Source organism: Schistocerca nitens, chromosome 1, assembly GCF_023898315.1.
Source record: "Schistocerca nitens isolate TAMUIC-IGC-003100 chromosome 1, iqSchNite1.1, whole genome shotgun sequence".
Lineage (NCBI taxonomy): Eukaryota > Metazoa > Arthropoda > Insecta > Orthoptera > Acrididae > Schistocerca > Schistocerca nitens.
This window is the reverse complement of record NC_064614.1, coordinates 627,105,044-627,121,323: the sequence shown is the minus strand read 5'-3', so window position 1 is coordinate 627,121,323 and position 16,280 is coordinate 627,105,044. Positions and strand designations below refer to the sequence as shown.

The 16,280-nt window shown below is 41.4% G+C and overlaps 1 protein-coding gene across 1 annotated transcript in view; it reads right to left on the bottom strand.

The window, feature by feature from the left end:
• LOC126236631 (leucine-rich repeat-containing protein 15-like) overlaps window positions 1–16,280 on the bottom strand; it is a 92,509-nt gene that overhangs the window by 43,828 nt on the left and 32,401 nt on the right. The window contains exon 3 of the mRNA XM_049946082.1: window positions 7,048–7,191. Within this exon, the coding sequence (XP_049802039.1) occupies window positions 7,048–7,191 (144 nt within the window). The remainder of the gene's footprint in view (window positions 1–7,047; window positions 7,192–16,280) is intronic.

Genomic DNA, 16,280 nt, shown 5'->3' with positions numbered 1-16,280 from the left:
ATGTTTTGTGTGGAGAAAATACTGATCTGATGCTTAACTGAAATACTGATAATTTATATTTACTATATCCTTTAAGCAAATAAAGTTACAGAGTTGATATTTACAACATTTGTTATTCTAATGATGCGCTTCTATGTGAAATGTCAATCGTTAAGATATACCAAAGTGTTCAGAGTTTAGCATGCAGGTCTCTGTTACAAAACTTGTTTTCTCACTTTATTAGTAAATCCTAAGAGCAGTTGAACGGAATGGACAGTGTCTTGAAAGGAGGATATAAGATGAACATAAACAAAAGCAAAACGAGGATAATGGAATGTAGTCAAATTAAATCGGGTGATGCTGAGGGGATTAGGTTAGGAAATGAGACACTTACAGTAGTAAAGGAGTTTTGCTATTTAGGGAGTAAAATAACTGATGATGGTCGAAGTAGAGAGGATATAAAATGTAGACTGGCAATGGCAAGGAAATCGTTTCTGAAGAAGAGAAATTTGTTAACATCGAGTATAGATTTAAGTGTGAGGAAGTCGTTTCTGAAAGTATTTGTATGGAGTGTAGCCATGTATGGAAGTGAAACATGGACGATAACCAGTTTGGACAAGAAGAGAATAGAAGCTTTCGAAATGTGGTGCTACAGAAGAATGCTGAAGATAAGGTGGGTAGATCACGTAACTAATGAGGTGGTATTGAATAGGATTGGGGAGAAGAGAAGTTTGTGGCACAACTTGACTAGAAGAAGGGATCGATTGGTAGGACATGTTTTGAGGCATCAAGGGATCACAAATTTAGCATTGGAGGGCAGCGTGGAGGGTAAAAATCGTAGAGGGAGACCAAGAGATCAATACACTAAGCAGATTCAGAAGGATGTAGGTTGCAGTAGGTACTGTGAGATGAAGAAGCTTGCACAGGATAGAGTAGCATGGAGAGCTGCATCAAACCAGTCTCAGGACTGAAGACCACAACAACAACAACAAGCTATTATAGGTATGATCAATATTCAAGTTTTATTGCGATCACCATGAAAATTTATGGAGGATGGCAGATTAAAATTGCTGCGGCTCCATTCCCTGCATTACTACAGAATTAAATAGTTTCCATAAATGTTTCCCTTTACAGCCGATCTTAGGACCACCATATTTAACACTACTACGTCTCCTCGGCCACAAACGACTTCTAGTGGGTTTCCCTATGACGTAGGTTCTCGTCTATCTCACTCGCACACAACAGCGCTTAGGTCTCAATAGACAATAGACGCCAATGAATTTCCCCATCTCGTGGTGAATCAGCGCCCTTTGTGACACACGGTCCTCGACGACAGGGTTCGTTTCACAATTCCTGTAGACTGACTCTTTCGGCCATATAAATGAGAGCGTAATGCTCGTTAACTCACAATTTCTCAAAATCAGTCAGACGTCTGGAATTTCAACGTAATAAGAGTGCACTTTTAATTTGTAGTTTAAACTTCTTGTTACGTTGTAGAGACTCGTCTTCTATACCGAACTTTTTAAAGCTGAAGAGGATGTTCCGGTCAGCTCGGGTGCATCGGATTTGTGATTGTACGGAAAGTTCACTACTCCGAAAAAGGATACTTTACACAAGACGAGAAATGTATTCCTTTGACCGTAAGTTATTGAAACTGCATTTATTCCTTGGAATTCCACAGATAGATCTGTCAAATTAAACAGATTACCTTACGTTTACATCTATGGAAGCTATGATGGAAACGACTGCTAGTAAACATAAAAAAAATTCGGAAAGTTACAAACAAATGCAGCAGCTACAAGCAATACAGCGATGTCTGATACTGTTGTTAACAAGTCGGAGAAAGAGTTATCTCAATACGAGAATTCTGTCCTTGCAAAAGCAGGAAACTACGCTGTAACATCTAACAGAGTAATAGTTGAAGATATCATTGCGTATATAGAAGCAGGTACACGAAATCTCCCCAACGAAACTGCAAATGCAATTCGAATCGAAACCACCAGGGTTTCATGCCATAGTAAACCTTTGGAAAGTAATTTAACAAAGGTAAGAGGAAGGATCACAGAGGTTTAAATGCAGATGAAAAGATAGTGGTACTTTCTGTGCTTAAGGGAATGCTACTGTTGTTATGAATACAGAGGATTATCGAAGCAAGATTTTGAACCTTTTAACCTGAGGAAAGTACAAAAAACTTACGAACGACCCTACAGCCAGCGCACTGAGGAAGACAAATAATGTGATTAAGTCATCTACCTCTATTCAAAAAGAAAATAAAAGAGCTTTGTTGAATAGTGAAGCTATGTGTCCTAGACTGTATGGTTACCCAAAATTCATAAAATAGATGTTTCTTTGAGACCCGTAGTTAGTGCCATCAGTTCTCCCTCGTACGAAATAGCGAGACATCCAGCAACTCGTTTACAAACATATATTGGGAAAACTAACTCATATAAAAATGATTTGCGTCATATTAATGAAAAACTTTAAGGACTAATTCTGACTCCTGAAGATATTCTTGTAAGTTTTGACACAGTGTCCTTATTCACTATGATTCCAGTTAACGAAGTTATGATTTACATAACGGATATTTCTCCAGGAGATTTGACTACTCTTTTCAGACATTGCCTTACTTCGAGTCAGTTCCAGTGGCACGATGAATTTTATGAGAAACTTGACGGTGTAGCAATGGGTAACCCATTAGGTCCTGAGATCGCTAATTTCTATATGGAGAAATTCGAACAATCGGCTCTGGTCGAAGCAAATAGGAAACCATCTCGCTGGTATCGGTTTTCAGATGACACATTTGTGGTTTGGCCCCATGGTAGAAAGTCTTTGGACGAATTCTTCGATCATCTAAATAAAATTAATCCAAAAACCCAGTTCACCATGGAAATGGAAAATGACAATATAATATCTTTCTTGGATGTTTTACCTATGAGATGGTCCGATGGAAGTTTGGAACATAAAATTTTTTGGAAAGTAGCACATACCGACAGATATTTGCATAAAAACTCCAATCACCATCCACAACCAAAGAGACGTGTCATTAAAGGTCTTGTCGATAGAGCCGAGCGGATATGCACATCTGAACACCTGGTCGCTGAAATTAAACATTTGTAGCAGGCCTTCGAGAAAGATGCCTACCCAGGGAAAGAGGTAACGAGAATTTTACGACCAAGGAACAGAAGACCGAAGGACAGGGATAAACCAGAACGAAGGGAAAATACAGTTTCTCTCCCTTTTATTAAAAAAGTAGCGGATCAGATCGGTAAGATTTTACGTAAACATGACATCAGATCGGTCTTTAGACCAACAAAGAAGGTAAGTCAAGTACTCCAAGTTGTGAGGGATAAACGTCCTCCTCTGTCGACATGTGTACGTGTGGCAGAGTTAATATTGGAAATACCAAGAGGAGCGTAAATACACTGCTAAAAGAGCACAAAACTCTTTGCCGACTAGGAAAAATAAAGAAATCAGCTGTAGCAGAGCATGCTCTTCAGTCAGGAAACCACGAAGTGAAGTTTTCTGAAACAGAGATTTTATCTACAACGTCGAATTATTATCCACGACCATGTAGAGAAGCCATTGAAATTTAAAAGCATCAGGATAATTTTAATAGAAAAGAGGATGCAATGAAACTTGCGACCTATGGATAGTAGCTCTGCAGAATCGCTAGACAATTTTATCTTTGACAAGACCACAATCGATAGTTGAGTTTTATCTTTGACACGGAGTATCTCTGCTCATCACGTGTTACTTCGCTCACGCCCCCTTTGTTACAGTATGTATGTCTGCTCTCGGACCTCCGACCAGTCAGTCGTCAAGACTTAGCGGAGGAGCGCCTCTGAAGATGTCCAGCGCAGTCCTGAACGAAACGTCAGGAACAGAAGAGTTTCTTAGACCACGACCTCACATCCCGAATGGTTTACCAGCAGCTACTGAAGGTAACCAAGTGAATGCAGAAAGGTGTAGTTGGTAATTCAATCAATACAGTCCAGGGACGTAATTCTGATTCGGGAAAAATTATGTATGTATGGGAAACCCCACGGCTCAATATTAGGTGCTCTATTGTTTCTTATATATGTAAATGATCTTCTGTCTAATTATTACAGGCAGAATTACTTATTTATGCGCATGTCACTAGTATTGTAATCAGTCCTAGCACACATACACAAACAGAAGAAATGAGATACAATGTTCTAAAAGTATCATTGTCTGGTTTTCTGCGGATGGTATCATCCTCAATTTTAAAAAGTTCACTCCATTTTCCCTCGAGAGTGCCACAAACACCGCATTTCTCATTCCCTAGTTTCCGTGGAGAGTGGTATAAACTTCCTGGCGATGCATCATCCGAGGGACCGCCGAAACAGCGTAAAACTCCCCATGTTAAATATACTTTTACTGCGTAATTTCCTATCTGACTAATAAACAAATTATCAAAGATTACGACTGTGTCATGCTGATCTGCCAGTCTGCCACAATATATTTCTCGCCGATGCTGACAGTGTTAGATTAGGAAATGTGATAATAAAAGCAGCAGATGAGTTTCGTTATTTTGACGGAAAAATAAAAATGATGGCAGAAGAGGAAATAAAATACAGATTGGCAATAATAAGAAAAGCATTTCCATGAAAAGAAATTTTTAACATGGAACATAAATTTAAGTGTTAGGAAGTCTTTTCTGATGTTGAATATTCATATATTTACAGCGTGTTCTTTTATACATAAAACTGCTTAGTAGGCAGATGCGCTAATGACTACCCAACCCGGACACTGTGGTTACAAAAACCGCCCGGACTACCCTAGCACGCCTCTCGTCAGACCGAATTTCTCAACTTACACCACATACCACTGAGGTAGTGCCCCTACTCATTGGCCTCATTACTTGCGGCATCTCTCGTATTCCGGTAAGAGTTTGAGGAGAGAACAGTTGCGTTATAAATGTTCAAAAATGGTTCTGAGCACTATGCGACTTAACTTCTGAGGTCATCAGTCGCCTAGAACTTAGAACTAATTAAACCTAACTAACCTAAGGACATCACACACATCCATGCCCGAGGCAGGATTCGAACCTGCGACCGGAGCGGTCGCTCAGCTCCAGACTGTAGCGCCTAGAACCGCACGGCCACTCCGGCCGGCGTTATAAATGATGTGCTATACACAAATGTAGAAGATTAAGTGGATAAATCGAGTAACTAAAGACGAGTTACTGAATAGAATTGGGGGAGGATGAAATCTATGACACAATTCGACTGAAAGATGAAATCAATTGATAGGACTGGTCACATCCTGTGGCATCAAGCAATCGTCAGCTTGGTACAGAAGTATGTGAGGAATGATGGCCGGAAGAAGAATTTGTGGAGAAGACCTGGGTTTCAATATACACTGAAGCGCCAAAGAAATTGGTATAGGTATGCTTATTGAAATACAGAGACATTTAAACTGGCAGAATACGGCGCGGTAGTCCGCTATGCCTACATACGACGACACGTTCTACCGCAGTTGCTAGATCTGTTACTGCTGCTGCAATTGCAGGTTAACAAGATTTAAGTGAGTTTGAACGTAGTATTATAGTCGGTGCACGAACAATGGGACACAGCGTCTCTCAGATAGCAATCAAGTGGGGATTTTCCCGTACGACCATTTCACGAGTGTGCCGTGAATATCAGGAATCCGGTAAAACATCAAATCTCCGATATCCTTGCGGCCAGAAAAGGACCCTGCAAGAACGGGACCTACGACGACTGAAGAGAATCGTTCAACGTCACAGAGTTGCAACCCTTCCGCCAATTGTTGCTGATTTCAGTGCTGGGCCATCAACAAGTGTCAGCGTGAGAGCTATTCAGCGAAACATCATCGATGTAGGTTTTCGGAACCGAAGGTTCACTCTTGTACCCTTGATGACTGCACGACACAAAGCTTTATGTCTCTCCCGCACCCTTTAACACCGACACTGGACTGCTGAGGACTGGAAACATGTTACCAGGCCGGACGAGTCTCGGTTCAAATGGCATCGAGCGGATGGACGTGTACGGGTTTGGAGACAACCTCATGGATCCATGGACCCTGCGAGTGAGCAGGGGACTGTTCAAGCTGGTGAAGGCTCTGTAATGATACGACTTACACAGGTGACACGTATGTACGCAACCTGTGTGATTACCTGCATCCATTCATGTCCGTTGTGCACTCCGACGGACTTGGGCAATTCCAGCAGGACACTGTGACATCCCACAAGTCCATAACTGCTACAGAGTGTCTGCAGGAACACTCTTCTGAGTTTAAACACTTCCACAGGTCACCAAACTCCCCAGACATGAACATTATTGAGCATATCTGGGATGCTTTGCAACGTACTGTTCAGAAGAGAACGCCACCCCCTCGTACTCTTATGGATTTATGCATAGCTCTGCAGGATTCATGGGGCAATTACCTCTAGAACCACTTCAGACATTAGCCGAGTCCATGCCACGTCGCCGGGCGGTGTGGCCGAGCGGTTCTAGGCGCTTCAGTCTGGAACCGCGCGATCGCTACCGTCGCAGGTTCGAACCCTGCCTCGGGTGTGGATGTGTGTGATGTCCATAGGTTAGCTAGGTTTACGTAGTTCTAAGTTCCCGGCGACTGATGACCTCAGATGTGCTCAGAGCCATTTGAACCATTTTTTTCCATGCCACGTCGTGTTTCGGCACTTCTGCGTGCTCGCAGGCGTCCTACACAATACTGAGCAGGTGTACCAGTTTCTTTCGCCCTTAATTATAATAAGCAGTTTGAAATAGATGTAGATTGCAGTAGTTATGAAGAAATGGCGAGTATTGTACAGGACAGAATAAAGATCGTAGATACAACTGAAAAGAAAAGGTGATTTATGTATTTTGATGGATGCTGATGTTAGCCTATTTTGCATACAACTTGCTGTAAGAACCAGTATTACATGTAGATCAGTACCCATTTTTCCGAGTTTACGAATGAGACGTGCACGGTCGACTTGTGAGGTACGCTGAGCACTTGGCGGATTGGGAAGCGGGCTGCGTAGGGCTTAATGATTTGGGGCCTCACAGACGCCGCTGTACGTACCTGCAGCGAGGTGGCGTTGTGCAGCAACCGGGGCGGCAGGCTGTCCAGGCGATTGTGGGAGGCCTGCAGGCGGCGCAGGCTGGAGGCGGCCGACAGCAAGCCGTCGGGCAGCCGCCGCAACGCGTTGCGGGACACGCTCAGCTTCTGTGGGCGTCAGCACACCAACATTACACTGAAGGCCTTATCCCTCCTGAACGCAGTTTACTGCTGAACCGAAGTTCCGGTCGTTAGTCACTCTTCCTGACATGGCCATGACGCTGACACAGAAAGATATTCATATACCTCACAAATTAAGAGATCCGATGGAAAGGCCGTACTAAGTAAAGAAGGGAGGACTGTAATGCGAAAGCAGCATGTGGCCTTGACGAGAGAAACAAATATAAAGATTACATTATGTACACATAAAAGGAAGCGGAAGATGATGAGATAGGAGATACAATACAACGCGAAGAATTTGACATAGCTCTGAAAGACCTTACATCTACATCTACATCCACATGGATACCCTGAAAATCACATTTCAGTGCCTGGCAGAGGGTTCATCGAACCACCTTCACAATTCTCCATTATTCCAATCTCGTATAGAGCGCGGAAATAATGAACACCTATGTCTTTCCGTATGAGCTCTGATTTCCCTTATTTTATGTTGGTGATCGTTCCTCCCTACGTAGGTCGGTGTCAACTAAATATTTTCCCATTCGGAGGAGAAAGTTGGTGATTGGAATTTCGTGAGAAGATCCCGTCGCAACGAAATACGCATTTCTTTTAATGATTTCCAGCCCAAATCCTGTATCATTTCTGTGACACTGTCTCTCATATTTCGCGATAATACAAAACGTGCTGCCTTTCATTGAACATTTGGGTGTACTTCGTCAGTCCTATCTGGTAAGGATTCCACACCGCGCAGCAGTATTCTAAAAGAGGACGGACAAGCGTAGTGTAGGCAGTCTCCATAGTAGGCCTGTTACATTTTCTCAGTGCCCTGCCAATAAAACGCAGTCTTTGGTTGTCCTTCCCCACAGAATTTTCTCCTGTTCCTTCCAATTGAAGTTGTTTGTAATTGTAATACCAAGGTATTTAGTTGAATTTGCGGCTTTTAGATTAGACTGATTTATCGTGTAACCGAAGTTTAACGAGTTCCTTTTAGCACTCATGTGGATGACCTCACAGTTTTCGTTATTTAGGGCCAACTGCCACTTTTCGTACCATTCACTTATCTTTTCTAAATCGTTTTGTGATTTGTTTTGATTTTCTGATGACTTTATTAGTCGATAAACGACAGCGTCATCTGCAAACAACCGAAGACGGCTGCTCAGATTGTCTCCAAAATCATTTACATAGATAAGGAACAGTAAAAGGCCTATAACACAACCTTGGGAAACGCCATAAATCACTTAGTGTAAACAAGGACCTAAACAAGGCCCTTAGATCAGACGATGTTCACTGAGAATTAATGTGGTTCTTGGGGGAAGCAGTGACGAAAAAAAATTTTACCACTGTTGAAAGATACACGAGTCAGGACGAAATACCCCCAGACCTCAACCAGAATGGAATAATTTCGATTCAAAGAAGGCAAACTCTGACAGGCGTGAATATTACCGAGACATCAGTTTAATACGTCTTACAGAAGATTGAAAGTACTGGTAGAAGCTCTGGTATGATTTCTTTTTTTTTCAGTAATTTAATTGAAAGATTTGTTGCTTTGGTAAAAATAAAATTGGTTCTTTTTGTCGTGACAGAATAAATTACTATTAATCACACCAGATTTGTCGGAGAACAGCAGCAACATGTGTAATTGATCCAGCTTTAAGAAATTCTATTACCTTTTAGCGGAAAATTCGTGCGGTACTCTCCGACGTTAGAAAAGTCGTGGTGTTCCGTTCGGAGCAGGAGGCGGCTGTCTTTTCTCATTCGCGATATCGAAAATTACTAAAAAATGAACAGAATTTTTTTTTTCGGAGGAAGATCGCGCGGAGAAAACAGACAGAAGTTACATGAAAGAAACCTAAGGGACCAACTAAATGGATTTGTACGAACATATAAACGGAACTGAAAGAACTTGGAATAAATACTATAGCGATGTCGTCACGACAGCCTCCTGTTCCGATAGAACACACGCTGGATCATAAGCTGCATAAATCTTTTAAACAGGAAAGATTATCACAAGTACAATTAATGAAAATAAGGTTGAGAGATTTTCTTTGAAATTAAATAAACTTCAAGGCTTCAAGTATTATATTATGAAACGGAAACTTACATTAACATGGCCACCCATTGTGGCGGTGGAGCGAATTTTCATGATACACATTCTCACTTGTTTGTGGCTACATATATTTTTAATCACTTAAACTCTTAAATTTAAAATAAAATGATGATATCAGTATGGAGCACAATACTTTTGCGTCCGACTCGCAACACATTCACAGAAGAACAGCTAGAGAGCGGCGCGGCTCCCTGCAGAAGTAAAAAATTGGCAATTGTTATTTTTAAACATAGGTGCATCGTTTTTCTTCTCTGATCGATAGCAGCGTATAACAGTTTATAGCTATCGTGATATTCTGCGTTTTTCAGGAGCGCGGCAAAGATATCTGGTTACAACATTCATTGGTATATGTTAGAAGTTCGCACATACTGACGCAAATACAGAAAAAAAACTTTTTACATGTTAAAAATCGCAGTGATAAAGGCTGTAATGTCACAAAGCCGACCTCGGGTAAGATCGGTCTAAGTTCCAGACAAATGTGAGAACATCCGATGCTTTACTGAACCTACAACTTAGACTGATGAGGGACCACGTACATTTTAGTGTTCGTGGGTTTAGAGAAAAATTTGACAATGTGACAGGAAGTCAGTCTTTGAAAGCCTAAAGGTAGCGGCGAAAAAAAGAGCGAGCGAAAGGTTATCTACAACCTGCAAAGAAACCAGACTGCAGTTATAAGAAACATATAACATGAGAGGGAAGCAGTAGTTGAAAAGGAATGAGGGCTGTACCACATCCTCAGCTCTATTTATGCGTAGAATCGACAAACAGTACAGGAAACCAAGGAGAAATTAGGAAATGCGATTGAAGTTCAATAAAATTGTTATTCTATCACAGACGCAAAAAATTTGAATGACTAGTTCAATGTAATGAGTAATGTCTTGAAAAGAGATTATAAGATGAAAATAAACGAAAGGAAAACAATAGTAATGGAAGGTATTCCAATTAAATCAGGAGGTACTGAGGAGATTAGATTAGGAATTGATACAGTAAAAGCAGTAGATGAGTTTTGCTAATCGGGCAGCAAAACCACTGATAATTGTCGAAGTAGAGAGTATATAAAATGCAGACTAGTAATAGAAAGCAAAGCCTTTATGAGTAATAGAAATTTATTAATAACTAATACAAATTTAAATGTTAATAAGATTTTCAAAAGTTATTTATATAGGGTGTAGATTTAAACAGAAATGAAAAATGGACGATAGACACTTCAGATAAGAAAAGAGGACAAACATTTTAAATTTGGTGCACTTGTGATGTCCATAACACACAATCCGCACGTAGTAGCTCAACACCATGTTATAACCAGTAGTTTAATCTGTTTCCCAGACCGGGCACCAGACTTCGACTAATTCCATTCTTGAAAGAGCCTTTCCATGTTCTTCGTTTCCCGTCCCTGTGACACCGTACTTGAGCCATTAGACCAACGAACAGCAAAAAATAATCTTGATCAAATATGGAACACCATGGTGGATACAAGGATTAGTGACCACAATGCTGTTGTAATTAGACTCAATACCGTAACATCCAAACCCACCAAAAATAAACGTAAAGTAAATCTGTTTAAAAGGCAGGTCAACCTTGAAAGGTCTCTGTTGGATTCCTTTCATGTTTGACTTCTTAAATCTGATGTCATTTATGGAGTAAATTCCTCTCCTAAATTTACTGTGGCGTTTCTGACTATCTGGGAGGAGACTGAGTAGTGGAACGTGTTACTTTTACACGTAAACAAGAACGATCTGTCACACTACTACACTTTAAAGCACAGTTTATATGTAATTCTTATATGTAATTCATGTCACACAGTCTCATACGGAACCTACATCCGCTTTCTGTTATATACTGTATATGATAAGATACTGTCATCCCCCTTCCCTTCTGTGTGAGAGGATGAATGATCAAATGTGTTTGTAGTTGCATGCTTGAGGGTAGCAGACAAGGCTGTCTGCTAGAGAACAGTAGGACCAACGTCGGAACAGGTAGCTACGGTTCCTAAAAGCAGAGAGGTTTCTATTCTTAGTATGGTCCGGTCCGTCCCTTGTCATGTTGGTATAGGAAGCTGCCCCTCTGGCCCCTTCCGTTTGTCTTTGTGAGCGACTCTCAGGAGCACGCTGGGTAGTGGCAGTTGCAGTCCAGCAGTAGGCAGTTGCAGCGGGACCGTGGCGAGCGTCTGAAGTGGTAAGATCTCCGGCTAAGCGCGTGTCTCCTAAGTCCGTAGGACAATGGATTTGTTAAGTTCAGCCTAACTGAGAATTTAATCATTTTATTTCGGGTTTAGCTCTAAAACATCTAAGGTTATCTTAAATTGCAGCGTAGTGTAATTCTCGTGTGAAGTTCATATTATTTTCCGGTTGTTGCTTTGTTACTACTTTGTGAGTAAGTGGAACCACGTGTTGATCAGTAACTCTAACTAAGATCAATCTTAAATGCGAATGCTTGTGTGATTATAACGCTCGTCTTAACAATATTTTCAATATAGCAACTTTTCTTTATGTTCAACCCACGTGGGGTGTACTTTGCGAGACCAGTACCACGTGCTTATATAACTGTTTGACCCATCAGGTTAATAGTAAGACGTTAGTAACCTGTTCAAGGTTTTTCTTTTGTCAATTGCTTTTCGAGCTAATTTATTTTATTATCAAAATTACTGTGGAGTTATACGCTTTGTGTAAACCAAGTTGACCACGTGAAGCATGTGGTGTAATCATCAAAGCAGCCCTCAGCTATTCTTTTCGCGAAGATTTCACAAAGAGTTAATATGAATTTAGTATACCAGTGTGTGGTAATTACATGACGGACAGGATTGTGCTACGAACGTAATTTCTTTGACTGAAAATTTGAATCTGTTGGTTGTGGTTAACTTTCTCTTGCATGTGTTTCAATGTTCTTTGTGTGTTGTTTTATGAATCCAGTGTTGTATCCAGTCTCCCAATCTTGGCTCCATATTTTATGTGTTCCGTAAGATTCCAATCTCACATTTTCACAATCGTAAATAAGGCACCAGCTCAGTTATAACTCACGTATAATATGCTGAAATTTCAATGAACAATCTTAAAATAAATTTGCAAATATAAACTGATTTCTTTCTTTTTATTTAAATTCTCCTTTTTATATATATATATATATATATATATATATATACATATATATATATATATATATATATATATATATATATATATATATATATTACCGGTTGTTGTATGACTGTAAAAGATTATAATCAATGTTAGTCTGATTGGTAATGTGGTAAACCTAGACAAGATACCCAGTCGTGAAACAGTTGCTTAGTAATGCAAGATTAATCTCCCCAGACAGTTCACAGCTTGTAACCCGGTTTTATTCTACTATTAGCACCCAGATGCCAGCATAGAAAATTCATGTAGAAATATTACACATGGTGACCCTGTTCTGTGATTCCGCTAGACTCTGGAATCTCTGAGACGTTAGATTGCGAGCGTGTTATAATCTTAATTTTTTTTCCCTACAGCGCTCAAACAACTTCTGCGTTGTTTCTGAGGAGACTTTCTAAAGATTCACTGCGTTGTTGAGCGGCGTTGTGTTGTTTGTCTTGTTGTTTTGTTTTCTATATTTGTGTGTTTTATATGTGTGTGTGGTTTTTTTTTTTTCTCTCGCTTGTAAATTCCACTGTTTCGATCAAAGATAAAAATTTGTTTTGCGTGTGAAAAAGTGAGTACTAGGTTGGGTACCTTCCATGTAACTGTCGAAATTTTTGGGGGATACATTTACTGTGATTAGTGTGTTGCATACTGGGTATAAATTGAACTAATGCAGACACGTAACCAAACTAAAAGTAAGTGGTCCGACAACTTAAGCAATATGGACCAAGGGGATAATTTGATTTCGAATGTTAACGCGTCGGGCAGTTCCGAAAATGCAATGGGAAATACTTCAGACGAAATGCAAAACAGCACGAACGGGCTCACATCAGAGCCACAAATTAATTTGCCTCCAACTAACCAAATTGATTTGGCAGAACTCATGAAAGCCTTATTGCAACAAAATAAAGAATCATCTGAAAAATCGATCCGCGAGCTAGGGGAACAAATGATGCGGAAAGCAGAAGAATCGTTCCGAGAACAAAAAGAATCATCCGAAAAATCGTTCCGAGAACAAAAAGAATCATCAGAAAAATCGTTCCGACAACAAAAAGAATCATCTGAAAAATCGATCCACGAGCTAGGCGAACAAATGACACAGAAATCTGAAAAATCTATCCGCGAGCTAGGCGAACAAATAGACGAAAAACTAATCCAGCAGACAAATAAAGTTTACAAGTCGATGCAGAGAGTGTCCGATGATATCTCACAAAGAATAAACAATCTGGCAAGTGAAATAAAAAGTGATATTATGAAAGAATTAGGCCGTACATTTGAACAAATCGATGACCGTCTGCAAGCGTTAGAACAGGGTAAGCGGAGTGGCGATGCCGAATTTAAAGAGAGCGAAGAACAGCTACTTAGAAATTTCCAAGAGCTGAGAGAAGAATGCCAAAGGGAGCACCAACAGGTACTCTCGAGGGTCCAGGAGGCGGAAACGCATTGTCCCACGTCCGTTAGCATCACAATAGTGGACAACAGTTTAGCGATCCACGCGTTGGAACAGCAGGTTGAACAATTGAAGCAGACTGGGGCGGAGGACAAGAGACAAATAGATGATAAGATTGCGGCATTAGCGGACATTGTAGGCACGATGAAGCTGACGGAAAGCGAGAACAATACTTCACCGGTAGCGGCCGCAGAGATCGAAGAAGTGTGTTCGCTTCTTAAATTTCAGAAGGGACAATTCGAAGTGAACAGGTGACACAAAGCTGTAACAGGCGAATTACAAGAACGCGTGGCGCATCTGGAAAACCGCATGGCGTGTGATTCCAAACTCGCCAATAGCAATAAAAATAGCCGTACGAACAGTGCAGAGAGGGACTCCGGCCACGAGGGAGATTTTGACGACAGGGAAGAATGTAATTTAAGGGGCAGACATGAGAGAAATAGAAACATTCAAGGGCCTCGACAGGAGGAAATGCGGGGATGTGATTTCAAACATTTCCTTACGGTAAGAAAGTTTGAGATATTCCGAAATTCTCAAAAAGGCATACATCCACGAGCATGGCTCGAGCAATTTGAGTTTTGTCTTCCCCCCGACTGGGCAAGTTCACATAAAATAGAATATATGTGTGGCTATTTGGAAGGCGAACCGGCGAGTCGCATAAGGTCGGCAGCGCGTCACTGCAACTCCACTCGGGAGTTTCGACAAGCCTTTCTGTCCGCCTATTGGTCGGAAGCGGCACAAGATAGGGTCAAACATGGCATAATTATGCTGCCAAATTTGAACCAGTCTGGATTCGGCAGCCCTGCACGCCTATTCGACCACATGCTGCAGGCAAATCAATTTTTATACGACCCATACGGGCCTGCGGAACTAATTAGGATATGCATCACCAAATTGCCGATGCACTTGCGGCACGTCATTCTTGCGGGACGAAGCAAAGAGGACGTGGAAACGTTTAAAACACTGCTCCAAGAGTTGGAATATAATACAGCAGAATGCCCGCCTAATCAGGCACAAAGTTATTACGGGGCACAGCAGCGCGACCGCAGTCGTGGCCGTATTACTAATCAACGGCGTGACTGGTCGTCGCGACGCGAAAGGAACAATAATCGGGACCGGCCGTATAGAAACTGGGGTAACAGTCGCGAACACAGGTGGAACAACAGAAATGATCGAGGACGTGGACAGAATCGTGAACGGAACAGTTACGGCAACCAGAATCGATACTACGGTGAACACGGTGGAAATAGGACTATAGGCGGAGCACCTCATGATGTTGAAATTCGGCCAGCTAACCCTAGACATAATCCAGCAAATGGAAATGAACAAAATCGGCAATGACAAACGATCAGCGCAGAAGGCGCCCAATCGGAACCAATGAACGACATGGCAAAGGAGTGCATACGGTATATAGAGAGGGAAGATATTAGAGAGGATTTGTTGCAAGAAACTACGAGTGCTAAAATTTCGGGAATAAATCCAGTCGTGACAGTTGCAGTAAACGAAATATATTTTAAGTGTGTCATTGACACTGGAAGCCCTTTCTCGATAGTGAGCGAGGCAGCATTTCAAAAATGCGAAGGGACTGGGACTTGGCCCGTTTTTCAAGTGAGAGGAATAAAGGTGAAGGGCGCAATCTACGGTAAGAGCATATAAATCCGAAGGCAAACTTGGCTTAATTTTACCTGCCAGGGAAGAGAGTTTGAGTACAACTTCTTTGTGCTCCCAATGCTGAATGTGGCAATGATTTTAGGAAATGATTTCATGAATGCCCACCATGCAGTAATTGACATGGGTGGAGGAGTAATGACAGTTCAAGTTGGGGATCAGCCAATTAATTTAGTATTTGATGAATGCATATTACGTGCCGAGTCAGAAATTAGTTGCCTAAAATTTCAAGCTCAAACCGAGTCGCAACCCAGACTGGAGCTACTCGTGAACTATGTAAGTGAGTCGTGCTCTATGTCTGGTGAGTAGGGGAAAGATGTTGCTTTTGCTGATGCACTGAGAAAGAGCATCGCGGGTGTCAGAACCACGGACAGGGAAAAGGAGAAATTGTATTGCCTACTTAGGAATCATGAACGGGTATTTTCTGAGACTCCCGGGGCTATTAAGGGTTTTATGTACCAATTCAGAGTACGTGACCATCAGAAGTTTTCTGTTAGACCATACCCTATTCCCGTGGCGTATAAAGCCCAGGTGGAGAAGGAAATAAACACGATGTTAGAACAAGGAATAATTGAGCGGGCAGTAAGCTCGTACAACTCACCTTTGCTTGTCGTGCCAAAACGCGACAACTCAGTTCGTTTGGTGCTAGACTCGAGACAGATAAACACAATTATTATGTCGGAAACGGACAGGCCTGAGAGCCTTGAGGAACTCTTACAACGTTTCCACGGGGTAA